The sequence below is a fragment of the Theropithecus gelada genome, chromosome 4, assembly GCF_003255815.1.
Source record: "Theropithecus gelada isolate Dixy chromosome 4, Tgel_1.0, whole genome shotgun sequence".
Classification (NCBI taxonomy): domain Eukaryota; kingdom Metazoa; phylum Chordata; class Mammalia; order Primates; family Cercopithecidae; genus Theropithecus; species Theropithecus gelada.
Window position 1 is genome coordinate 35,459,397 of NC_037671.1, and position 24,964 is coordinate 35,484,360.

Genomic DNA, 24,964 nt, shown 5'->3' on the forward strand with positions numbered 1-24,964 from the left:
AGAAATCTCTCCCAGCTTTAGAAATACCGGTATGCCTTATTTCGTGAGGACAGCAGGCCCATTACCTAACCCAACAATATAGCCCAGGCCCCAGGGAGATGTGAACACAACAAGGAACATATCTCTGTTACTCACATTCTTTGGCCCGAGGCTCTGCCGGAGTCCAAGCCTATTATAGGTGAAGTGACGAAGACCTGGAACATGACCTTTACCTGAGCTGCTGTACAGCCCATGTGGCCTTTATCTGTTGTACTTTGGAAAACCATCCATGTCTCGGGAACCAAAAGTCCTTCAACCTAGAGTAAGGTGTTTCTAACAGAAAGAGAGGCCAGATAATCCCAACACTTTAGGTCGAGGCGGGGAGATTGCTTGAGCCCAGGAGTTCGAGACCAACCTGGGCAACATGGCGAAATCCTGTCTCTACTAAAAATACAAAAAATTAGCTGGGCGTGGTGCACTCGCCTGTAGTCCCAGCTACTCAGGAGGCTGAGGTGGCAGAATCATCTGAGCGTGAGAAGTCGAGGCTATAGTGGGCCATGATCGCACCACTGCATGCTAGCCTAGGCAACGGGAGTGAGACCCTGTCTCAAAAAATAAAGAGGCCAGAGCAAAGTAAACAAAACGGATTGACCTGCTCCTGCCAGTTTAGGAAAAGCCAGACAGGGTGACATGCTGGCTCTCACGGAAGCTGAGAGCTGTGTTCGTTCTACCATCCTGGCCATGTAGGGAGAGCCCTAAAGGAGATGCCCCTGTAGATATCCTTGGTCTCTATTCAAGGACTAGCAGGACAGGTCTTCCCTACTGAGAAGGCAGTCTGCTGTCAGTGCCAGTTCCCATGAAACTACCCTGAATATGAGAGAAAAGATAACAGAAGGCCAATTGTAAGCACTCAAGGTGACTTCTGCTTACTCTAGGTTTGAGCTGAGAAACATAACTATGGCCTACACATGGACAGTCTCTGTGAACCGCACAGCTTGACAGAAGGAAGCTCCGGTGTGGCCCTGATGGCCCCTGCTGACCGCACCAAACTTGTAGCAAAAAGGGTTAACCACAAAACAAGGTGGCCGCCACTTACTACACAGAAACTTATTTCTGAGGCAGCTGGAGCCTTGGTTTTGTTTGTTCGTTTGTTTGTTTGTTTGTGATGGGGTCTGTCTCTGTCAACCAGGTTGGAGTGTAGTGGCAGGAGCGTAGCTCACTGCAACCTCAAACTCCCGGGCTCAAGCGATCCTCCTGCCTGAGCCTCCTGAGTAGCTGCAACTACAGGCACACACCACCATGCCCAGCTAATTTTTAAATTAGTTTTTGTAGAGAAAAAGGGCCGTGCGTGGTGGCTTATACCTGTAATCTCAGCACTTTGGGAGGCCAAGATGGGCAGATTGCTTGAGCCCAGGAATTCAAGACCAGCCTGGGAAACAGGGGGAAAAAATCCCATCTCTACAAAAAATACAAAAACTACTGGTACACGCCCGGAAACCCAGCTACTCGGGAGGCTGAGGTGGGAGGATCGCTGGAACCCAGGGAGGTCAAGGCTGCAGTGAACCATGATCTTGCCACTCCACTCCAGCCTGAGTGACAGAGTGAGACCCTGTCTCAAAGAGAAAGAGAGAGAAAGACAGAGAGAGAGAGAAAGAGAGAGAAGGGATCTTGCATTGTTGCCCAGGCTGAGAGCCTTGTTTTGACTCATTCCTTCCTCTATCTCATCTCCACCCCTACCTGCCCTGGTTCATTCAAAACTACAAACCTCAGCATGCAAGACAGCCAAGAGAGGGCAAGAACAGCTCTGTGTAGCCCATGGCCTTCTAGGATATGTGGCGCTCCCAGGTACAGTGATGTAAGTGGTCTGTAAGTTATTTTTAATTTATTTCACGAGTTATTTTTTGATTATAAGTTACAAATGCTAAAAATATAAGCCCAAAGCTGAAAAGCAGCTCCAAGGGTGTGACAGGCCAGAGGACCCACCCCACAGCCCTCCCTCTATACAAGATGTCCCGTGCAGTGGCTCATGCCTGTAATCCCAGCACTTGGGAGGCTGAGGCGGGCAGATCACAAGGTCAAGAGATCAAGACCATCCTGGCCAACATGAGGAAACCCTGTCTCTACTAAAAATACAAAAATTAGCTGGGGGTGGCGGTGCACACCTGTAGTCTCAGCTACTCGGGAGGCTGAGGCAGGAGAATTGCTTGAACCCAGGAGGCAGAGGCTGCAGTGAACTGAGATTGTGCCACTGCACTCCAGCCTGGGCGACAGAGCTCTGTCTCAAAAAACGAAAACATGATCTCCCTGCGCGCCCCATCCCAAACCCTCCTCTTCTCCGCCACCAAGCAGCACACAGTTCCATCACATCGCTCGCCTTTTCAAACACCATCAATGACTCTCTCTTACTTTTTGAGTTCAAGTTCAACTCCTTCCATGGGCAGTCAATACTTTTCAGAACTTGGCTGCTCCAACAAAAGTTTATGTTCTGTCCCAATCAAACCCGAAGTAGTTCCCTAAAACCTCTGCCTTTCTCTTCCCTATCTCCTCCAACCCCATCCACAAGCCTCCATTGCCCACCAGCCAATGGTGACACTACCAATACCCACAGGCCCAGAGGCCGGGGCACTTGGCCTATTCACACCCAGCTCCACCCCAAAACCCCGCCTCTACAGTCCTGACCTTAAACCCCGCCTACCTTTCCTTAAAGCCTGGCCCTAGCTTTCTGGAGGGGAGGAAGAAGTTAGCTGCCAAGAGAAGGCTGTGGGCCTGTCCTCCTCAACAGCGACTTGGCACAGACTCCCTCATGAAACTGTTAGATGGGGTTGGTTGGCTGCACTGTGTAATTAAATAGGCTTTTGTGGATTGGCCTGGGGACTTAGCTGCCGTATATAAATGTTATTCGAGTGACTGTATAGCATTGTTTCCATGCAGAGAAGCCTTCGGAACTCAGAGCATCTGACCAAACGTGACCTTTGGGAAAGTCCTCTTGGTTTTCGGGGGGCGACCTCTATTGGTTTGGCTCCAGCTGCAGAAAGAGCTCCAGAGAAACCTCAGTTCCAGCCTAGCTTGGCTGGGAGTGGATGCGGGCGAAACAGATGGGGGACACCTATTTAGGTCTGATCTTCTCTTGATCTGACCCTGAGAGGGAGGGAAGGGGGTGTCTGAAACCCCTGGGCCTTGGATATTGAGATGGAGGGCATGGGTGATCCCAGAAACCCTATCCGCCACCGGACCCCTGACAGATGAGATCAGGGGCTTCTTCCTCCATTCGGCCTCCTGGGTCAGGGGGAGTTGGTGGGGGCTCAGCGGGTGACGAGGGAGAGGCGTTGAGGGACCGGGATTATTCAGCTCACCCGGTGCAGGGCCGCGGTCTTAGCGCGGGCTCCAGGGGGCGGCAGAAGCGGAGGCGCCAGCGCCAAGGAGCGGCTTCCATCCTCCAGAGGTTTTTCCGCGCACCCGCCCGGGCCAGGGTGGCCCTCTAGACGCCCACGTGGGGCTTCCTGCGATCGAGAATGAGTTGGGACCGGGACGGCCAAGCCGATGCTGTCGGGGACACGCTGGGAGGAAGAAGTACGAGGAGGAGGGGCGGGGGCGCAGCCTACCCGGGCGTGGGCTCAGGGTGAAGGGTAGCCCCGCCGGGCCCTCCCCGAGGCTGCCGATGCGAAACCGGGACACAAAGGCACGCACCCGCGAGCCTGGCGCCCGCGAGGAAGCGGCGTCCCAGGTGGGATGAGGCCCTGGAACACGTTTTAATGCAGCGCCCTGACGGGCAGGAGCCAGGCAATGCTGCTTGGGAATGTGAAGCCCCATGGGCGCCAGCTAGGGGGTCCCGACTGCGCGGCCAGCCTTGGAAGAGAGGCCTTCTTGGACACCTAACCCGGAGGGAGCAGAGCTTCTGAGTGCCCAGGAGAGGGAGGCTAGGGAAGCGGGGGTCAGTCAAGAGTCGGGGGACACAGGCAGGGACTGTGCATCTCCACCCAACACAAAGACTCAAGGAGTGTGCACGTGACTACACGCGAGTGTAGAGGGCCTGGCCACAGCCCTGGTCTTCATGACAGCACAGCACAAGCCTGATGGGGAGGCATCAGGTGACCAGAGGTACAGATGCAGTAAATGTCTTCTTGGAAGTGGGCCTCAGCCTCCCCATTTACAGAGATTAGACTGGGCTATGTAAGGCTCCTTCTGGAGCACAGGCCCGCCCTCACCCAGAAGCAATTGCACACCGATGTCAGAACCTGGGGCCACAGGGACCCTAAACCCCTACCTGGTGTCCCTGGGGCGTCGTTTGTAATTTTATGCTAGTCACCCAGGCTTTGTAAACTCTGGGCCCTGACACCCCAGCTGGGCAGGGCTTGCAGGGTATCTGGATTAAGCCATACGATTCTGGTAACCACTTAGCTGGGGAGAGGGAGCATCAGATGGGTGTTGGGGGAGACTGAAATAACAACACGAGCAGTGACACAGACACCTGGGAGGAAACAATCACATTATTTAACCATCAGTCAGCATGGACACTGAGCACAGGGTCCTGGGAGTCCCTTCCATATGCCACACATTAACCCTTTAATTTCAGGATCAGGGAAGGGGAGGGGTTCCCAGGGGAGGGACAGGGGTGGCAATGAACATACTCAGTGGCTCAGGGCCATGGCAATTTACCAGCCAATATAGAAGAATTTTAATATTCCAGCCATCTGCTGGATGCAGCCCTGCACACACCCCACACTATTCCGTTTCTTCCCTGGGGGAGCATCCTGGCCCTCAAGTAGCAGGCAGCGCCTGCCAGACCCAGACCAAGTGGAAGAGACAGTGTGCACATGGGCCAGGCAGCCAACACCTGTGGGTTAGAGAGCCCCGCCCTGGCAGAGTCAGAGCCCTGAGGCCAGGGAGACCACATATTCCAACTTTCACAGTGGGTGTGACAGGTGAGGTGGGAGGGAGGGAGAGTTCAGCCCTGAAACCCCCCACACACAGTCACTGAGGAAAGTCCTGACACAAGGATGTGGGTGCCGGAGCCCACCCCCGAGAGCCCTATCTCCAACATCTGCTGATTTTTGTGGGCATTTCTCTTTTTTGTTATTTTGCTTTCCACGCTTTAAATAATTAATATAATTACTTTGAAATACAAAATACACCGTGTCCTTTCTCTTCTCTTCCATTTGTTTGAGGCGATTGGGAGGTGAGTTTTAAATAAGGGTCTCAGCTCTCTAACAGGTCACAGGCTCCAGGTGGGAGGGCCAAGAGCCCCAGATGCCACTCCTCCCGTGGGGTGTCCGGGCAACCACTTCACCCCTCCCCTGGCCTGCCCCTGACTGAGGGCTCTCTGTGCCCTGGCCCAAGGCTCCCTAGATGGTGAGGAGCCCTCTTGGGAGGTGGCACAGAGCTGATGTTGTGGGATTCCAGGTGGGCCTGGTTCCGATGGACAGGATCAGACAGAGAAGGTCCTATCCCATGAAGCAGACAGGCCCCAGCAGCACCCCTCCCCGCCTCGGTGGGGTTCCCAGGTCTGAGAAGGAGGCATCCAGCACCGGCAGCTGCTCCAGCACAGGCGTTCGCACCTCCAGCACCGTCCGGCCTTGCTGTGTCTTCAGGGGGAGACACGGAAGAAAGGGTGAGCTGGGTAGGGGCCCAGGCTCACCTCTCCTCTGAGCACCTTGGCCCCATCAGGGTGACTCAGGATGTACAGATTGGGAGTGTCTGTGTGCCCATGCATATGTGCTTGCTTCTTCCCCACCGTGTGCCTCTGCTGGGCAGCCACGTGCCAGTCTGTGTACATGTCTGCATTACCTTGTGTGACGCTGGTATGTGTACCCAAGTGAACCTCACCTGATGGCTTCCATCTTTTCCACCCTCCTCACTGGCTTTTGAGCTCCCTCAGGCATCCCTGACAATCCAGCAGGATGGACTCCTCCCTGCTCTCCCTGGGTGCCCTGCCCAAGGGGTCTTCCCACCTCCTTCCTCCAGCCTAAGTCTGAGATCAGTCCCCCACCCAGCTCTTCCTACTCCCACCTGGCAGCCATCTCTGAATTCTTTGACATAGGGGCTGGTCTCCGGGCTCAGCTCATCCTCATTGGCCCCGCGGAGTCTCAGGGGACCGTCGCGGGCTGCTCCAGAGCAGGGGTAGGAGACATCCTGGTGGGCTGAGACACTGAGCAGCCGCAGGAAGGTGAGCTGGACCACACCCACTGGGGAACCCTCTGAGTCCACGTAAGAGAACTAGAAGGAGAGAGAGGGCTGGTGTCAGGGGGAGACAGAGACGGGCCTCAGGAGCATCTACAGCACCAGGACAGCTGAGCCAGAGTCATAAGCAGGGAATAGCTGGAAGGCAAGGGCTGGGAAAGAAATGAGGGGCTGAGTGGGAGCCAGGAGACTGGGGGCACACGAAAGGCAAAGTGAACATCAGAGGACCGGTGAGAAGGAAACGAAGAAAAAGCTAAGAAGTGGAGAAGGGGTGGCAGGCCCATGGGGGGCAATAGCCAGAGGACTGTCACCAAAACCCAGAAACCACTAGGCCCTGAGGGGATGCACTATAGGGCAGGGGAGGGGCAGCCAGGGGCCAGCTCTCACCTGCGTGACATCATCCCTGGGCGTCACACAGGTCTCACCCCCTGCTGTGAAGTTGCAGAAAACTCGGAAGGCATCCCGAGCACAGCCCTGGTTGGGGTCGACCCAGTACTCTCCTGTTGGGTGACGGAGAGGGGAGGTCAGGGCCACCCAGGTCCAGGCTCCAAGATGCTCTTTGCTCCCACATTCCCTCTTCCCTCCCAGCCCTCCCCATCATGCTCTTAGTCTCCTGGTCCTCCTCCCTCCCAGAACCCTAGAATATAGCCCATCCTACCACTGCAGCCCACTTTCATCATGTGACACCTCTGCCCCCAACAGTAAACCCAGACCCTCTGACTGGAGGAGATCCGAGTATGGACAGCCTCATACTGGGACATGTGGTTGCAGGCGATCACATAGATTCATCTGTTCAGGTGCAAACAAGTGTGTGCACATATGTATATTTATCTGCTGGTACATACTGACCCAGATCAGTCGCTCAAGTATTGGGATACTTCTGATCTGGTTGGTAAATAGCTGCAGTTCCCAGCCCCTCAGCCCTCACCCTCAATCCAACACCTTCTCCAGGACTCCCCCAGCATTCATTCTGCTTGTTCAGTACCCATGCTGTGGGGGAGATGTTTGTGCACCCTGAGGCTGGCACTGACCATCAGGCAGCTCTGGGTGGCACAGCTTTAGGTCCTGGCAGGTACGAGCAGGGCTGTCCTGGGTCCCCGTCGGCCGCCTCATCTGCTCAATCTCCTCCCGCAGGGAGTCGAGTGAGCCAAAGATCTCCTCCAGCCCCCCAGGACTGCCGGGGGCTCCCCTGGTCGGTATGGCCTCATCTTCCTGCATCAGGCGGCTTCCATCCACCGAGCGCCGAGTCTTCTTGGGCATCTGGATGGGCAGTGGTTGGATCACCTCGCCCGGGGGACCCTGGGTGCAGGGACAGATGGAGAGGGCAAGAGACGAGGTTAGGATGAGGGTGAAGTATGGCAGCAATGGAGCAGAGGGGGATGGCTCTGGGAGCAGCCCTGATTCCTCACTCACCGGGTGTCCTGGAGGGCCCTGCACACCTTTCTCTCCCTTGGGTCCGGCTGGGCCCTGACAAGGAATAAATGAGGTCATGGAGGGGTCAAGAGGTCAAGCATGGATCAAGGTCACAGAAGGATCAAATCAGCCTCCTGGCTGGGATTAAGAGGCTCCTTGAGGGGAGTCTATATGCCCTGGAGAAACATCATCAAGTCCAGAGGGGGTGAGGCAAAGGTCAGAGCTGAAGGGGGTCACTCACTGTGGCTCCTTTGGCTCCTTTGGGGCCAGCAGGTCCCTGTGAAATGAGGAACAAGAAAGAGACAGTCACTGCAGAGGAAGGTCAGGACTCAGAGGAGCGGGGAGGCAAGGTCCCAAGTTCACAGGAGCCTTGGGTTACTACAGGAGGAGCAGTACTGTGGGGATACCAGGACATTCACAGCCCTGGAGGTATGGGGAGGAGGGACTGGGGGTGACAGGACAAATGGGGGACCCTGAGGACTATGCTTGTTAGGCTGGTGGTTCCATGGAAGTCACTGGGAGGCCATGGGCAGGCAGCAGAGGGGTTTAGGGGATTTGGTGGAGGAACAGGCAGTACTCACCGGGAGGCCAGGGGGGCCTCCAGGACCAATGGGGCCGGATGCTCCTGGGATACCCTAGGAAGGGTAGGGTCTGGTTCAACTGGGTCCTTCTCCCACACCCTCCTGAGCATCTGCTCGCTCACCCACAGCTGAGTCCCAACTCCAACTCCACCCCTCTCCACCCCACTCTCAACCCCCACAACTTCCAGGACCATGCCCTCTACTCACCGTCTCGCCCTTCTGCCCAGGGGAGCCCTGAGGCCCAGGAAGTCCCCGATCTCCCTTCTCTCCCTGCTCACCCGGGGGCCCAATCAGTCCAATGAGACCTGGGTGGCCCTAGAGAAGGGTGCAGGCAGTCAAGAGAATGCAAAGAGGAGTCATGTGGATGGGGAGAAGGGCCAAGAAGACACGGAGTGGGAGCCGGGCACAGGGTCCGTGAGTGGCCCTCACTGAGCAGGGACTCCCTGGGACTGGCTGCTGGAGGCCTGAAGCAGAGCAGTGGGCACTCGGGTCCCACAGGTTTCAGGGTCGAGGGTGATGGGAGAGACACCTGGCCACGTGTCTGTCACTCACCTTCTCTCCCTTGGCTCCAGCATCACCCCGGAGACCAGGCAGCCCTGGGGGTCCCTGTGGAGAGATGGGAAATCACTCTCTCAAGGGAGAGGTGGGACCAAGTTCTCCCCAACAGTCTCCACTTCCTCCAGGGCTTCAGCTCTGTCCCAGGGCAGCGCCCTCACCCCTCACCCAGCCCTATCCCAGTCACTTACCACAGGACCTGGGGGTCCAGCCTGGCCTGTAGCTCCAGGTCGGCCTTGCTGACCCTGAAGATTTGAGGAGACCACAGGGGTCAGGAGGAGCATCCCCACACTGCACCCCTCCCGTGGCTCCTCACTCCCACCCCAGCCCAGCCCTTCCCTGCAGTGACTTACCACTGAGCCTGGGAGCCCCCTCAGACCATCAGGGCCAGGTTTCCCTGCTGGGCCTGCAGGACCCACCGGGCCTGTCTTCCCCGGGGCACCTACAGCACCAGGATCTCCCTGAAACACACACAAGGAATATGTCCTGAAGGGCAGAGGAGTGGGGTGTGGGCAGAGGGCAGAGGGTCCAAGGTGGAAGGTGTGAGGCAGGGAGGAAGGGCCAAACTCTAGGAGCCCCTAGCACAGGAACAAGTATAGGGAACGCCTCTCCCCAAAAGGGCCCAACATGGGAGAGGTGGACATGGGGTAGGCATCTGGGGACAGAGGCATCTGAGGGGTGGGAGGTGGAGGGGATGCTCCAGCACCAGGGTGGCCTTTCCCTCACCTTGGCTCCCTTCCCTCCTTGTCGCCCCTCGGGACCAGGCGAGCCGGCAGGACCCTGCAGATGGAGCGGGAAGGAAGAGCACATGAGGCCATGGGCAGCCAGGCTCAACTCTTTCCCCTTCCTGTCCTAGACACACACATACACACGCATACACACACACATGTGCGTACACAGGGACACACACAGAGGGCTGATTCACAGATGTGTGAACAGATGCAGCTGTGACAGCTGTGAAGATACTGGGTAGTCTGTACATTTGTGAAGAGCCACTTGCCCACACCCTACCTGGTGGCCCGTCTCCTGTCCCAGCAACTAAAAAGGTTCACCCCTGGCCCACAGAAAAGCCAGCCAGCCCCTCCTCCAGTTTCCATTCTGCTTTGTCAGTAACCACCACTCCCCCTGGTGAGAACATACACACCAGAACCCAGGAACGAACATGCCCAGGACACCACACATCCATCAACCCACCAGCTCCTGCACGCACATTCTGCCCAAGGCAATGAGATACTGCACACCCTTAAACCCACCAGCTCCTGCCCACACACCCACCCAGGGCAATGCAGACACCAGGCACCTCCCCGCCTGTCCCACCTGCCATTGCCCAGCCTCCATCCACACAGCCCAGGGACTGCCTCCCGAGGCCTCAGGGGTCCACCTCACTTACCCGCTTTCCAAGTGGCCCTGGGGGTCCATTCTCCCCAGTGGGACCAGGGGATCCCTAGGGAGAGAGGAATTGGGGTAGCTGAGTGTTTATCTTCCAGTCAAAGGGACCCCTCAGCCCCTCAGGAGTGGGGCACAGAAGAGGGATAAAGGGGATAAGGCTTGGGCTCAGGGGGGTTGTGGGGTCATCAGTCACTCACAGGCTGTCCTGGCTCACCATCCTCGCCTCGGTCACCCTTAGCACCATCCTGGCCCTGCAGAGGTGAAGCAAGGTCAGAGATGGGCCCCCAACCTGGCTGGCATCACCCCCAAAACGGTCAATCCCCCATCCCCTTGCCTGCCCTGCCATAACCCCAGCTTCCCAATACCCAAGCCCAGCGGCCACACAGAGGCCCCCCCATAGAAGCCCCACCCTTTTTGCCCCTTCCCCTCTCTGAGTAAGACTCACCCGAGGGCCACCTTCTCCAGGGGGTCCAGGGTCACCAGGAAAACCAACAGGACCCTGATCCAGAGGGAGAATAAGAGTCAGGGTCACAGCTCCCTGAGCCCACCCAGCACAGATGCCCACAGGCACATGCCATTGCCCTCTAGAGGCAGCGTCCACCCGTACCCCCCAGGAAGAGGTCTCTGCACCCCGCTCCCCACCGCGTGCACTGCGTGTTGTATAATGCCTCAGGGTATTAACTGCAGGGCATCTCTCATTTTCTCTCTGGATCCTAGACCCCATGCATCCCTCCAGATGCCCCATTTCCAGAGCATCCCCCCGAATCCTGGGGTCCCCACACTCCAAGATCCTCCCTCACAAACACCCATATTCCCAGGTCTGTCGTTCACAGGGCCTGAGAGGACTCCATCCCCACCGCCCCAAACTCACAGGGTTCCCTTTGGGGCCATCATCGCCTGTGGGGCCTTTAGGCCCTGGTGGTCCTGGCTCTCCGGGCTGCCCCGACTCTCCTTTTTCTCCACGTTCCCCGCGTGGACCCTGCAGAACAAGCGGAGGACACAGATGGCCCAGGGGGTCTTGAAGGTCAGGGCTGCAGCCTCTGCTTCCGAGACACCTTCAGCCATCCCCTACTTCCCTCAGTGACAATGGGACACACACAGAAAGTCAAGCCTATAAGCGGAGTCCCCTGGTCCCCTTCCCTTCGAGGAAGGGGAAGAAGGGCTCACTTAGACCAGGGATCAGGCCTCACAGAGGATGGCAGGGAGCAGAGACTCTTGCTGCAGAGGAGTTCCAGCTCAAGGAGGTCACAGGAAAACTAGAGGCAGGGTTGAGGCGGGTGAGGGGGATTGGGGAGTAGAGCCTTGGAGCTGTCACTCACCTTGACACCTGGCTCGCCCTGGATCCCTGGAGATCCTGACTCTCCTGGTTCCCCCTGCAAAGAGATTAGAGTCAAAAACCTCCTCTCCTTCCCTGGCCAAACAATTCTGATATTCCCCACATCTCATTCTCTTTTGTCTCCCCAACCAAAATTGGCAGAAATCCAACTCTCATCCCCGACTTCCATGACTGCTCCGTTCACCCCCTTCCCAGTTACCTTCTCTCCAGGGGGACCCAGGTTCCCAACACCTCCCGGGGGGCCTTGTGGGCCCTGGAAGAGGAACAGAAATAGGTGTCATTGCTTAGGAAGGAGGTGCCATTTCAGGGGCAGAGTCCCAGATGAGCAGCCCAAGGTCACAGCAGTGAGGCAGTGGAGGCCTCCCAGGAGTAAGGGCTTCTCTTGGCCCCTGAGACGATACTAGAGTTTATGGTCTGGGAAAGGGAGGCAGAGGACCAGACACACTGATCTGAAGGGACAGGGGCTGAGATGACTCACATCAGCGCCATTGGGTCCAGCTGGACCTCGAGGTCCTGGGGGGCCAGGTGGTCCCTGGGGGGAAAGAGACACACCACAGATGGGGAAGGGAAGTGAGACGGCTGAGCATAAGTGGTGGAGAGAGGAGGACGAGCAGCCAGGCCAGGGAGTCGGCAGTGGGGTGTGGGGTGAGGGCTGGCCAGGGAGAGGGGTGACTAGTATGGGGGCTGGGGTCAGTAGGGGTCACACTCACCATAGGACCCACATCTCCTGTTTCTCCCTTCTCCCCAGAGGGGCCCGGCAAACCCTGTGCAGGTATACAAAACATGGGCCCAGGTGACCACCCCACTCAAAGCACAACCCTAGGCAGATAGGCCCCACAGTCCCCTCCCCTCAGACCCCACATGCCCACCAGTCCTCATCAGCAGGCTGCTGGCAGAGTCTGGGGCACACATCACCCCATCCTGACCCCACCTCTCAGCCCCTGTCCCTATCCCCCAACACACCTGTAGGCCAATGGGTCCTGGGGGCCCATTGAATCCTCTTGTTCCTTCATCACCTTTGGCTCCAAAGTGTCCCTGGGGTCCCCGAGCTCCAGGCTCCCCATCTGCTCCCTGCAGGGTGGAGGGAAAGCAGAGACAAGGACACAGGGATGGGTCATGGGTCAGGTGTTCTCTATCCACAAATACCACACAGAGCTGGGTGCCATGCCCAGAGCCCCTGCTCCCGCTCCCAGCCCCAAGGGCAGAGGGGAGCTGAGGGAGGACCAGAGGCTGCTGGGCCTTTGGTGGGGGTGGAGGGGTCACTCACCGCTGCTCCAGGCTGCCCCACAGGACCAATGGCTCCAGGGGGTCCAGGAGGGCCCTGGGTGAGAGAAGAGAGTCAGAGACACCAAAACAGGGAGAGAGATCAGGTGGGAATGAGATTAAAGGCCAGGAGATCAGAAGTCAAGGTCATGGACACTTACATGTTCGCCCTTGTTCCCTTTGGTGCCCTTCTGTCCAGGGTCCCCCACCTCACCCTGGGAGGAGAAGACAGACAAGATATTAGAGAAAGGTGATAAGTAGAGTGGGAAGGATGACACGACAGGGGCCAGGGGTCATGCCCAGGTCAGCCATCTCATCTGGAGAGAAGATTGTCGGGGTCTGTGGGGTCCCTCACCTTGTCTCCATCCTCTCCAGCCACACCTGGAGGCCCAGCAGGACCAGGAAGCCCCACAGGACCCTGCACCCCGTCTCGGCCAGTTGGGCCAGTGGGGCCCTTCTCACCCTGTGGGACAGGACGAAGGAGTCATAGCCTGGAGGTGATCCTCACCCTTAAACACCCCACAGGAAACTTGTCATAGCCCATCAACCCTAGGCTCCCAGACTCCTCCCCAGAGCCCCTCCCCAGGACCCCCACACTCACCGGGACGCCTTTCTCTCCTGCGGCTCCAGGGGGACCCTGCGGGCCTGGGCGTCCTGGCGGACCAATGGGTCCCCCTGATCCTGCTGCACCTCGTTCCCCAGGGGAGCCCTGAGAGAACAGATGAGTCAGACCCCCAGGAAGGAGACCCCAGTTTGCCCATACCGGAGAACCTCAGACCAAAATTCCCAGAAGATCCCAAAATCAGACGCATTCTGGCTGTCCCTGGACAGCCTCTGCCCAGCCGCACAGCCCCACAGCCCCTGGTGGTATCGGAATGCCACTCCTACCCTTCCTCACCCACCCCTTTCCTGGGTCCTTTCTACCACCTCCCCCCTGGAACCCCAGACTCACTGCAGGGCCAGGGGGGCCAGACGGACCTTCATTCCCCTTCAGACCAGGGCCACCCTAGGAACCAAACATTTGGGGACGATGAGACTTCATGGAAAGAGAAGGGTAAGGGCTGGGGAGGGAAGACAGGTTCCAAAAGATGCAAGTGGGGAGTGACATGGAGGGGGTCCGGGTCAGGGAGGGGACTCAGGACGCTTGGTGCTTGTGACAGGCAGGGGTCTGGGAGTCACACTCACAGCAGTGCCTGGGAGGCCTCTCTCTCCTGGGAATCCCCTCAGACCAGCAGGACCATCCTTCCCTGGGGCCCCAGGGGGACCAGGGTCACCCTAAAAGGAAAAGAGTGGTGATGAGCCACAGCCATGCTCCCATATTAAACAGAGAGCTCTCGAGCCCCCCTCAAATCGCCAATTCCCTGTTCCTTTCAGCACCTCAATCCCCAGTTCCCCAACCTCCCCTCTGCCTGGCCCCTCACTGACCTTTGTTCCTTCTTTTCCAGCTGTCCCAGGTAGTCCCTGCTCTCCAGGGGGCCCTGGGGGGCCTGGGTGGCCTCTCTCCCCCATAGGGCCGGTTTCTCCTGCTGCTCCCTAGACAAAGGCAGAGAGAGTTCCCGGTCTCAGGCCCTTCATCCCACTGTCTGCCAAAAGAGCCCAACCTGGCCACCCTAAAACACTTCTCCAGAACCCCTTTATCCCTGCCCCAAAGCCCCCGGGAAATTCCCCGGCATTCCTGGGCCACTGCTGGGTTTTTTCCTGCCCCGTGTGGAGTAACTACACCACCTTGTGTCTCTGTCAGGGAACTGCCTCTCCTGGGGGACAAGACGATGAGAATGTACCCCAAAACAGACTGAAGCTCAGGACCCCTGCCTGAAATCCCAGCCCCCACCACTGAACCCAGCCCCAGGAGTCTGGGTCAGGCGGACCAGGGGCAGGGATGTGTGACCGAGAGAAGAGGGGCAGACAGACTAATGCTAGGGTCTGGGGTCCATTCTCTCCTAGGGACAAACGTACCTGAGGTCCCACCACTCCTGGAGGACCAGGGGGGCCGGTCTTCCCTTGGAAACCCTAGGCGAGGAAGAGAGGAGAATGCAGTGAAAGCAGGTGTGGGCGCTGTGGGCCAGATTCCCAGGAGGAGGGATCCCAGGCAGGATCACACCAAGCCCTGGGAGCTGGGTCTGAGCAGCACCAGGGCAGGCTCCACTCTGCCAGGAGAACGTCCCTGTGGACTTTCCAGACAGCTCTGGGGTTAAAGGGTCTGAGGGAGCCCCCCAAGAATGGGTAGCCAGGAGCATCACTCACCACTTCTCCTCTCTGGCCTGGGTGTCCCGGCAGCCCGTCCTTCCCAGGGGGGCCCTGGAAGGGGTTCAGGTGTCAGGTGAACTCTCGGTTGAAAAGGGGGCAGGGAAGAAGGACTCAGAGAAGCGAGGTGGGTCAGAGCTCAGGGTCAACTTACCGGGGGTCCTTTGGGTCCAGGAAACCCATTGGGACCCTGAGGTCCAGGGAGGCCCTAGAGACAGAGGTGGTGGAAGTCAGGAGAATGGGGGCAGGGGCTGAGTGGTGGAACTCAGCTTCCTCCCTGGGGTGAGGAGGGAGCTGGCTCACCCAGGCTTCCTGGGGAGTTCAGGGGAAGGGGACTCTCGATCCACACTCACCCTCTCTCCAGGGGGCCCATGGGGGCCATCACCACCAGACGTTCCCTGTGGGGGGAAACAGAGTCAGGGAGTGGGAAGAGCTGCTTTCCAGCTGTCCCTGAGGTCAGGGTGTTGACAGAGAGCTGGGGCTGAGTGGGCAGGGGGCAGATGGAGCCCTGTAGAGACCACTCACCTTAGCTCCAGACTTCCCAGTGGCACCTCGGGGTCCCCGCTGACCCCGTGGACCCTACAGAGGGGAGAGGAGTTGTCAGAGAAACCCAAATGCCTCCCTCTGGACCTTGAGCCACCTGTTTCTCTCCCCTGCACTCACCGTGGGGCCCCGTTCTCCCCGAGGCCCTGATTTCCCCGACAGGCCCTGATGGGAATGAAGCAGAGAGAACATTACCCAGCGTGAGACTCCCCACAGACCCCCTCTACACCTCTCCAGCCCTTCCCTTCTCACCCCCTCTCATCCCCCAGCTTACCCGGGCTCCCTTCTCTCCACTGGCACCAGGAAAGCCAGGAAATCCTAAGGACCCCTGGTGAGAATAGAGAAGGGGGGAAATTGAGAAGTGATGAAAGGTAGGGTTCAGGAAGGGGCAAAGGGGGTCAGGAGAGGCCACAAAGGCAGTGGCGAGGGAGACCTGAGCTCTGCCAAGAACGAAGTGGCCTTGGATAAACCACTGCTGCTCTCTGGGCCTCTTTCGTCATCTATAAAATGGGGGTCAGCTAAATTCCCTCTGGGGTCCCCCGCTGCCCTGCATCTGTGCTTCCTGGAATCAGGGATCAGGGAAGGGAGAGGAAGTGGGGCATGTATGGGGCACGGCATCACCTTGGGTCCCTGACGTCCAGGATAGCCAGGCAGACCAGGAACACCCAGCTTGCCCTGTGGAGGGACAGGGAGCAGTTAGGAGTGAGAGGAGATCCAGATGCTGCTCCACCCCTGGAGACCTCAACCCTCACACATAATGGCCAGCCCCCACCCAGCAACGCACCCCACACAGCCCAGCCTCTAGCCCCCCATTGCCTGCCCCGCAGCTGCCTGACTTTTGTAGTCTCTCCTTCTCACAAGTGGATTTTCCCCAATTCTAGTGCTGGGATTCCACCTCCCCTGCGCCTGCAGAGGTATCAGGTCCTTCAGGGTCACTGTGATCTGGCTGCTTCCCACCTGTCAACCTCAGCTCCATCTACCCCACGAGGGAGGTGGGATCTACCCCAGCACCCACTCCTGCTCCACCAAAACCAGTCCCCCTGCAGGCCCTTTGCCCACCACACCCTGACTCCTGTGCACGCCCCCTTCCCCAGAGGCTCCAGGGCTCATCCTGCCCAGGCAGCTGCAGAGCAGGGCTTAGGAGCAGAGACTCTAAAGCCAGACTGACTGGGCATAACCCCTGGCTCTGCCCTTCACTGGCCATGTAATTAACAAGCATCCCTGTGCCTCTGTAAAACCTCAGCAAAACAGTGCTGTCACATGCCTACCTCATAGTACAGATAGGACGCATCAGCACAGCACCTGGCACAGGGCAAGCGCTGGGGAGAGTCAGCTCAGGAGACCACAGACCTCACTGCTATTAGACTTTCTCATCTCAGAACTCCTGCTGCTTGGAGTCCGAACGCATGTTCACTCTGCCTTGAAGCAACGGCTACTCTCTAAGCCTCGTCTCCATCCAACTCTTCATGACAGGGACTTTTCCCTGACTTCTTATATATCCCCTCTGCCCATCAGCAGCTGGGAGATGCCATTTACACAGAGAGAAGTATAACTAATGCTTGGCCATCTTCAACTGACTGGCTGACCTCAGCTGCGGGCACCCCCCATGCCCATCCTGACCCCAGTGCCCACACCTCCAGAGGACCCAGGCACAAAACCCTCATCCCATCACCTTCTCGCCCATAAGCCCCGGGGGCCCAGGGTCTCCAGTCGGTCCACTGCGTCCCTTTGGCCCCTCAGGACCATCCTCTCCCCTGGAACCAGGGACTCCAACCTCGCCCTGTGTGAGAGGGAAGGACAGGTGAGTGTCGGGGACTGGAGGTAGGGTCTGGGCCCAGAGGAGAAACGGGCATCAGTGAGGCTGAGGAGGGCTGGAGGGGTCCCAGGGGCCGCTGCAGGATAGGGAGCCGGCAGGCAGGGATAGTGTAGTGATGGGAGGGCAGGCACGACACAGACCATGGGGTTATCATCCTGTAGGGGTCAGGCTCCCAAGAGAACACAGCACTGGAACTGCAGAGTCTGGAGACTCAGGAGAATAAACTGTTGCTTGGGGTCTCCAGAGTGGAGGCTCAGTAGGACACGGAATTGGGGCCAGTGTGGAATCTCTACTCACCCTGTCACCTTTCACGCCTATGTCACCTTTGAACCCTGGAAAGCCATCCTCGCCCTGAGAAAGATAGAGGTGAGAGGACACCACAGATGACAGAGGGCTGGGGTTCTAATGGGGATTCCGAGAACATAGGTGGAAGCAGGGGCTCAGGAGCTGGAGGGCAGTGCGGGGCAGGCTAGAGGGAAGGCAGTGAAGAGAGGAGATGGCAGGACTGACGTGCTGGGAAGCTGGGGGCATGGTGCTCACCTTCTCACCCTTATGACCCTTCAGACCCCGAATTCCATCCACACCCTAGAATTAGACAGGGGATAGAAGTAGAGTGATCAGGGGATGGAGGTGGGTTGGAAGGACCAAGCTCCTAAGACCCCATATGGCTCCCCTGACCACAGCCCTTTGTCTCCCAGCCTGGTGGTCAGTTACCTTGACCCCTCGAGGTCCTGGGTATCCTAGAGGACCCTGAGGTCCAGAGGGACCCTGGAAGAAAAAAGAGAGGCGTTTATAAAGGGGCCTCAGAGTGTCACTGTGGGGACCTCCAGGGGTGGGAGAAATGGAAGTAACAACATTGCTGTCTGGGTAGCGTTACAGGGCACAGGAATTGAGAATGTGGCAGACCTGTATGAATAATGAGAGAAGGAAATCCCGAGGACTTTGAGGCTCTAGAGTCTGGGTAGAGATTCCCTCAGGGGTTAAAGACATGGAAGATCTCACCTGGTTTCCTTTGGTTCCAGGGGGACCTTCCTTCCCCGGGTGACCCTGGGAGTAAGGGATAGAAAATGTGACCAGTGGCCCCTGTCACCCTCTCTGTACCCCTCCCTACACTTCTTCCAACCCAAATTTCCTGTGACCTAGTGAAGCCAACTGTCCATGGACAAGCACCACCAGTGACCTTTCAGTGCAAGGGTCACTGAAGGAGCTTTGAGGTCATGCACTGGGGCGGAAGGCCAAGGGAACTGGATTTGGAAGTGGGGGCCCACTCACCGGGGGTCCGTCTGAGCCAGGCATGCCAGGGAGCCCTGGCTTCCCTTGAGGACCCTGCAGGAAGACAAAGAGGCTCAGGGTCACTAGGAGGGTCATGTCTGGACACAGACAAAATCCCAGCAGACATTTAGGGTTCTCTCTACATCCCCACTCTAAACCCCCTGTCCTCCAAATCACTTAGTCACTTACCTTCTCTCCATGAGGGCCGATGGCACCCTGGGGCCCAGGGAGACCCTACATACAGGGAAAGAGAAGTCACAGGGGCCGCCCAGGGTCTCTTCCAGCTGGCCTCCCCATTCAGAGCATGAGCGACAAGGGCCTGAGACCCTTAATTTCCTGTATCCTTCCAGCGTCTGACCCATTGTGGAAGCCCAAGGGAAGCCATGAAAATTGGGGAAGGGAGTAGGGGCACCACTCACCTGGGTCCCAGGGGTGCCCTGTTGTCCAGGAGGTCCTGGCTCTCCCTGGGGTCCCTAGAAACAGGTGACCAGGCACAGGTCAGAAGGAGATGGGGACAGAACAAATTTAGAGCATGGAGCTGAGTCCCAGCAGCGACAGCCAAGAGGGCAAGAGCAGGAAGCAGACAGGGGTCAAAATAGTGGCCAACAGGATGCTGGCAGGGACCTCAGGGGATAAGAATGGGGGCGGGATCTGCCATCCATCACTCACCAAGCTCCCTTTGGGGCCCTGGGGACCATCCATGCCTCGGACGCCCTGAAACACAAGACGGGTGTGAGCAGCCTGAAGGTGGCCCAGAGGGACCTGTGGTTTTCAGAGGCCCAGCCATTCCCAAGGTTGGCACGGTCAGACCTCCAATCCATCCCGAACCCAAGCAAACACAGCTGGCCCAGGCCTGCAGGGTGTGGGACTGTGGATCTGTGGGCTTGTGGGCATTCGTTTTGTTTTTCTCAAGGATTTATTTCCTATGCCCAAGGGCCCTCGGGGCACCACACCACATGGCCCTCCCTGTGCCTGGGGAGTGAAGGCTGAGGCAGGGCAGGGTGGGGCCAGAGCCGGGGGAGCTCATGGGGAATCGGAAGCATGCCGAGAGAGGAGAGGGAGCAGGAAGACAGCTAGAAAGGTGGAGAGTTGGAGAGGTCAAGGGGTCACCTCAGCGTCAGAAGTCAGGGAGTCACTTACAGGAGGTCCAGGAATACCAGGTGGGCCTTTGGGGCCAAGGAGACCTCGAGGTCCCTGCATTCAGGGTGAGGGGAGGAGACAGCATGAATGGATAAAACTGTGTCCCTTTAGTGCCCATGTCCCCCTCCTGGCTTCCCCAGAGACCCCTCCCCCAGCACCAGCCCTTGGACACTCACCGACTCTCCAGGCAGCCCTCGAGGCCCAATCTCCCCATCGTCTCCCTGGAAGAGGAGGACATGGTGAAGCCGCCATGCCTTCTAGACCTCCCCTGCACCCAGCCCCTACATTTGCCACTATACTTACCCTCTCTCCATCCTCACCAGGGGGACCAGGAAGGCCCTGGGCACCAGTATCACCCTGCAAAATGGGGGAACTCATAAGAGGGGCCTCAGAGCCCCCAACACAGGCAGACACTGAACCTCTGCACTTAGCCGACCCATTACGTTCACCGAGCTCCTGCTAAGCCTTCAACCTCCCTTCCCTACCTATCCTCACTCCCACAAAAGATTTATCCCCAATTACAACACACACCCACTAATGTACTCACCCTATGGCCCTTTTCTCCAGGGAGCCCTGGGAGTCCATCAAAACCTCGGTCACCCTAGGAGGAGGAGGGGCAGCCAGAGTGAGGACACAGCCCTGTCCAAGCCCACCCCTTCCTACTGCACCTGAGTTGGGGCACTGATCCTGGGGGAGCCTGGGGAACTAGGCCATCCCCAAGAAACAACTGAGCCCAGTGTGGGCTGAAGGCCACAGGCTTCAGGGAGGGGCCCAAGCCTGTTACCTTCACTCCAGGTTCTCCAGGCATCCCCCGGGCTCCATCAGCACCTGCCCGGCCCTGGGAGAACAAGGGAAGTGTCAGAGCAAGCAGGGGCACAGTCCCCCACACTGCAGGCCCTGTCTCCCCACAACACCCATCCACCCCTGGGGCACTCACCCTTCGCCCAGCTTTGCCAGGAGGGCCTGTGAGTCCCTGAGGTCCTCTGGGGCCCTGGTAAGAGGAGAGATGGGGTGGGGTTAGGAGGCATGGGAGGGGAGTGAGGGAGACTGAGCTGGGGAACAGATATGGGGGTGCAGTAGAGGAGGGTGGTCACCTGAGGTCCTAAGTCTCCAGACTCTCCTTTCAGGCCAGGGCTCCCAGGTTGGCCCTGGGAGAGAGAAGAGTGGATGGTCGTAATGAAGGACACACCGAACAGTGGCCTCTGAGTGTTCCCCAAAAGAAGTCCTTCTCCAGAACTATCCACACCACACACACAAATAAAGCATCCTCCACCCAAGCACCCTGCTCACTCACCAAGGGACCAGGGCGTCCTGTGTATCCCATGGGGCCAGGAGGTCCACGGAGCGCCAGCTAGGGAAGCAGGGTGACAGCAGAGCTGAGGGAGAGGCAGTGGGAACCCCCAGCCGCAGCAGCCTCCAAATTCACCCTTCCTCTCCTGATCCTCATCCATTACCCAGGATTCTCCCCAACCTCCCTGTTAACCCCAAACCAACCCAGGCCTCCCCTGCCCCACATTCACTCCAACCAAACCTTCTAGTGCCCTCCAGAGCCTTCCCTTTCCAGGGAAGCAGCCCCACTCACCCTCGCCTGCTGCAGGATCGCCTGGGCCTGGGCCTCCTGGGCCGCCACCACAGGGCCCTTGTCACCCCCACCACTGCCAAATCGGAACTGAGGGCAAGGAGAGAAGATTCAGATTCTCTTCCAAGAAAGCCATGGGACCCTCCGAGGCAGAGGTTCCCTCCAGCGTTTCTGCAACTTGCCCCAGGTTCTGCCCATCCAGCATTTCCCATGGCTTCCAGATAACCACTTAGAGGATTCCAGAAACTCAGCTCCTGCCCTCCTCCTCCACTGTCCAGCCTCTGCCTCCAGAAGGACTCTCTTTTGGTTCTAGAGTCCCTGAAATATAGGCTGTTCTGCCCAGTCCTAGAAGACTGGTGTTTTGTTCTAGGTCATCTAATGAGGACCCATCTCCCCAACCCCAAAGACAAATCCCTTTGGAGTGATGATCTTTTGAGACTCCTCCATAGCTTTCCTGCCCATCTGGTTCTTGGTAACATGACACAATTCCTTGTCTTTCCCATCAGCAGGTTCCAAAACCCAAGAGACAACTCACTGGGAGCATGAGAGATGTGCCAGGAGGACCAGGAGCCCCATCTGATCCAGGGAGCCCTGCTCGGCCAGGAGGGCCCTGGAGTGGGAAGAGAATGCAAAAGATGGGGTGACAGATAAGGGAACATCAAGATCTTAGCACGATTTTGAAACATCCTCTTCAACAGAATAAGTGTAGACTCCTCTAGCTCTTTCCTGAGTCTCCCACCCCCATGGGGAAAACTGAGGGTGAGAAACCAGATTAGTACCCTCCCCAACCAGAGTTTGCCCTCCTTTCTGGTTGCTGGGAAGCACAACCATCCCCTCATTCATTAACAAGCCACCTAACAAGAAATTACTGGGCATGGCAGCCCCTACTTGGATACCACTAGTTCCCCCAAAGCTCCCCCTCACATAGAGGACACCCCCTTACCCGCTCTCCAGGGTCTCCAACTGGGCCTGGGTTCCCCTGGATGCCAGGGGGACCAATCAATCCCTGAGGAACAAAACAGTAGGGGTCAGGTGTGGGCATTCAGACAGGTGTGGGCACTCAGCCTGTGGCTAAGGAGTGGTCTGTGCAGAAGAGATCTGGGAATCTGGGAAGCATTGATTGGAGAGATGCTCCAGAGTTCTGAGGAGGAGGCCTGGGCATATGTGGGGACGGCTCAGATGAGCACATAGCAGGGCTTTCTGAGAAAAGCATGGTCACCAGGTCACTGCTAGACTCACCGCAGGGCCTTCTGGGCCAGGAGGCCCCTCCACAAGCATACCCTGTGGAGTCAAAAGTTAAAAGTCAGAGGTGACAGGACCAGCACACCAAACCCCACTCGCTTCTCCTCTTTCCACCACCTCAGCCCTGTGACCAGCATAACTTACAGGTTCCAACACCGCAGGCTCTCCCTTCTCTCCCTTCAGCCCTCGGGGTCCATGGGCAGCCTGAGGGAGACACACATGTAACCCCCAGTGGGGCCTGTGAGCAGCCAGGACACCAGGCCTGCCCCCATCTCAACTCCAACCTTGATTCTTAGATTCTCTCGAGACCACTTCAGCCCTACCCGAAAGCCCCACAGCCCTCCCCTAAAACTCCCTCTTCATACACCTTTCAAGCCTGCCAAGGAGACCTCAGGGTTCCCTGCCCCCCAGACAGTTCCCAGCCCCACCTCAGCAAACACAACCTCTCCATCTCCCTGACAGCCTCTTTCAGGAAGGTCCCCAGACCTTTCTAGTGTTTTTGTTGTTGTTGTTGTTGTTGTTGTTGTTGTTTGGTTTTTCGGGTTTTTTTCTTTTTTTTTTGAGAAGAAGTCTCGCTGTGTCACCCGGGCTGAAGTACAGTGGCGTGATCTCAGCTCACTATAACCTCCGCCTTCCAGGTTCAAGAGATTCTCCTGCCTCAGCCTCCCAAGTAGCTGGGATTACACTGGGATTACAGATGTGCACCACCATGCCCGGCTAATTTTTGTATTTTTATTAGATATGGGGTTTCACCATGTTGGCCAGGCTGGTCTCAAACTCCTGACCTCAGGTGATCCACCTGCCTTGGCCTCCTAAAGTGCTGGAATTACAGGCATGAGCCACCACACCCGGCCCCTTCCAGGGATTTTAAACCACCCACCTTCCCAAACCCTCTTCTAGAGGACCCTATCCTATCCCCCAAAATCCCTCTCACCCCAGGAATCCCTAGAACCTTAAGAAACCTTCCACACATTTACCCCGATACATCATAAAAGAATCTCTCTAAGATTGTGGGTAGATTTTTATTTGGGGTAAGAGGAGGGCATGGACCCATATGAGAACCTGATAAAAGCTAGGCTGGGTGAGGTGGCTCACGCCCATAATCCCAGCACTTTGGGAGGTGGAGGCAGGCAGATCACCTGAGGTAAGGAGTTTGAGACCAGCCTGACCAACATGGTGAAACCCCATCTCTAATAAAAATACAGAATTAGCCAGGCGTGGTGGCACATGCCTGTAATCCCAGCTACTTGGGAGGCTGAGGCAGGAGAATCGCTTGAATCCATGAGGTGGAGGTTGAAGTGAGCCGAGATCGTGCCATTGTACTCCAGCCTAGGCAACAAGAGCAAAACTCCATCTCAAAAAAAAAGAATCTGATGAAAGCTCTGAGTCTTTCTCCAGAAATGAAAAAGTATATGCTATTATGCACAGAATTTTATTTAGGATGTCAAAGGGTTCACAAGTTTGAATATGCCCCAAAGGTTAAGCATCCATACTCCAAGTAAATTTGGAGGCTGGGCACGGTGATGCACGCCTGTAATCCTAGAACTTTGGGAGGCGGAAACAGGCAGATCATTTAAGGTCAGTAGTTTGAGACCAGCCTGGCCAACATGTGAAACCCCGTCTCAACTAAAAATACAAAAAATAGCCGGGCGTGGTGGCACATGTCTGTAATCCCAGCTACTCAGGAGGCTGAGGCAGGAGGATTGCTTGAACCCAGGAAGCAGAGGTTGCAGTGAGCCAAGATTCTGCCACTGCACTCCAACCTGGGTGACAGAGTGAGACACTGCCTCAAAAAAAAAAAAAAAATTGGAGAGCAGTCCCCACTGAATGCATTGCCCTTCCTCTGGCCCTCAAGTACATTCCAAGCCCACCAGTTCCCTCCCTTGCACACCTCCACTCAGATAACTGTTCCCAACTCTAGGGCCAGAAACAAAAGAACAGGGAGAATGGGAGACATTCACCACCACCCCAACTCCCCCCAACAAAGATCTTCAGAATGTCCCTCTCCACCTTCATTCTGACCAAACAGCAATGATCAGTTTCAAAACTCTCTGAAATCCCATATCAACCCCAAATACCCAGAGAGCAGCATAAAAGAAAGGCAGCAGAAGCTCAAGGGAGGCAAGAGAGGGGAGGTATGGGATGCAGCAGCACAGTAGAGGAGGCAGCCAGAACTGCAAGGCAGGCAGAAGATGGAGCAGAGTGGACAGGAAGCAGTCCCACTGACAGGGAATACTGGAAGATATGAGAACAACTAAGGGACACAGAACAAAATGACAAACACGTGGAAGCAAGAATGATGCCAGAGCCAAGGAAAATTAAACATGGCCAACATGGCTAGAAAACAAACTGGACAAACAGGAAGTGGCTGGACAGGAAGCAGCCAAAGAAAGAGGATCCAGGAAGTGAACCTTCAACAACAACATGGCTACCAT

General features: G+C 57.1%; 1 protein-coding gene across 3 annotated transcripts in view; it reads right to left on the reverse strand.

Moving 5' to 3' along the window:
- Positions 1-4,446: 4,446 nt before the first annotated feature.
- Positions 4,447-24,964, reverse strand: part of COL11A2 (collagen type XI alpha 2 chain) — a 29,615-nt gene continuing 9,097 nt past the window's right edge. For all 3 annotated transcript variants that reach the window (XM_025382387.1, XM_025382386.1, XM_025382384.1), the window contains 58 exons: positions 22,674-22,733; positions 22,527-22,568; positions 22,231-22,293; positions 21,823-21,897; positions 21,291-21,377; positions 21,003-21,059; positions 20,803-20,856; positions 20,646-20,699; positions 20,493-20,546; positions 20,256-20,309; positions 20,012-20,065; positions 19,885-19,929; positions 19,709-19,762; positions 19,238-19,282; positions 18,988-19,041; positions 18,758-18,802; positions 18,569-18,622; positions 18,299-18,343; positions 18,011-18,064; positions 17,837-17,881; positions 17,594-17,647; positions 17,153-17,260; positions 16,102-16,155; positions 15,755-15,808; positions 15,601-15,645; positions 15,463-15,516; positions 15,291-15,335; positions 15,092-15,145; positions 14,938-14,991; positions 14,650-14,703; positions 14,119-14,226; positions 13,879-13,968; positions 13,646-13,699; positions 13,295-13,402; positions 13,049-13,156; positions 12,855-12,908; positions 12,698-12,751; positions 12,394-12,501; positions 12,141-12,194; positions 11,909-11,962; positions 11,630-11,683; positions 11,414-11,467; positions 10,966-11,073; positions 10,540-10,593; positions 10,292-10,345; positions 10,096-10,149; positions 9,432-9,485; positions 9,059-9,166; positions 8,897-8,950; positions 8,703-8,756; positions 8,358-8,465; positions 8,151-8,204; positions 7,811-7,846; positions 7,570-7,623; positions 7,188-7,455; positions 6,544-6,656; positions 5,986-6,192; positions 4,447-5,561 (listed from right to left, as the gene is read on the reverse strand). In XM_025382387.1, coding sequence (XP_025238172.1) covers positions 5,421-5,561; positions 5,986-6,192; positions 6,544-6,656; positions 7,188-7,455; positions 7,570-7,623; positions 7,811-7,846; positions 8,151-8,204; positions 8,358-8,465; positions 8,703-8,756; positions 8,897-8,950; positions 9,059-9,166; positions 9,432-9,485; positions 10,096-10,149; positions 10,292-10,345; positions 10,540-10,593; positions 10,966-11,073; positions 11,414-11,467; positions 11,630-11,683; positions 11,909-11,962; positions 12,141-12,194; positions 12,394-12,501; positions 12,698-12,751; positions 12,855-12,908; positions 13,049-13,156; positions 13,295-13,402; positions 13,646-13,699; positions 13,879-13,968; positions 14,119-14,226; positions 14,650-14,703; positions 14,938-14,991; positions 15,092-15,145; positions 15,291-15,335; positions 15,463-15,516; positions 15,601-15,645; positions 15,755-15,808; positions 16,102-16,155; positions 17,153-17,260; positions 17,594-17,647; positions 17,837-17,881; positions 18,011-18,064; positions 18,299-18,343; positions 18,569-18,622; positions 18,758-18,802; positions 18,988-19,041; positions 19,238-19,282; positions 19,709-19,762; positions 19,885-19,929; positions 20,012-20,065; positions 20,256-20,309; positions 20,493-20,546; positions 20,646-20,699; positions 20,803-20,856; positions 21,003-21,059; positions 21,291-21,377; positions 21,823-21,897; positions 22,231-22,293; positions 22,527-22,568; positions 22,674-22,733 — 4,092 coding nt within the window. In that variant the 3' untranslated portion in view covers positions 4,447-5,420. The remainder of the gene's footprint in view (positions 5,562-5,985; positions 6,193-6,543; positions 6,657-7,187; positions 7,456-7,569; positions 7,624-7,810; positions 7,847-8,150; positions 8,205-8,357; positions 8,466-8,702; positions 8,757-8,896; positions 8,951-9,058; positions 9,167-9,431; positions 9,486-10,095; positions 10,150-10,291; positions 10,346-10,539; positions 10,594-10,965; positions 11,074-11,413; positions 11,468-11,629; positions 11,684-11,908; positions 11,963-12,140; positions 12,195-12,393; positions 12,502-12,697; positions 12,752-12,854; positions 12,909-13,048; positions 13,157-13,294; positions 13,403-13,645; positions 13,700-13,878; positions 13,969-14,118; positions 14,227-14,649; positions 14,704-14,937; positions 14,992-15,091; positions 15,146-15,290; positions 15,336-15,462; positions 15,517-15,600; positions 15,646-15,754; positions 15,809-16,101; positions 16,156-17,152; positions 17,261-17,593; positions 17,648-17,836; positions 17,882-18,010; positions 18,065-18,298; positions 18,344-18,568; positions 18,623-18,757; positions 18,803-18,987; positions 19,042-19,237; positions 19,283-19,708; positions 19,763-19,884; positions 19,930-20,011; positions 20,066-20,255; positions 20,310-20,492; positions 20,547-20,645; positions 20,700-20,802; positions 20,857-21,002; positions 21,060-21,290; positions 21,378-21,822; positions 21,898-22,230; positions 22,294-22,526; positions 22,569-22,673; positions 22,734-24,964) is intronic.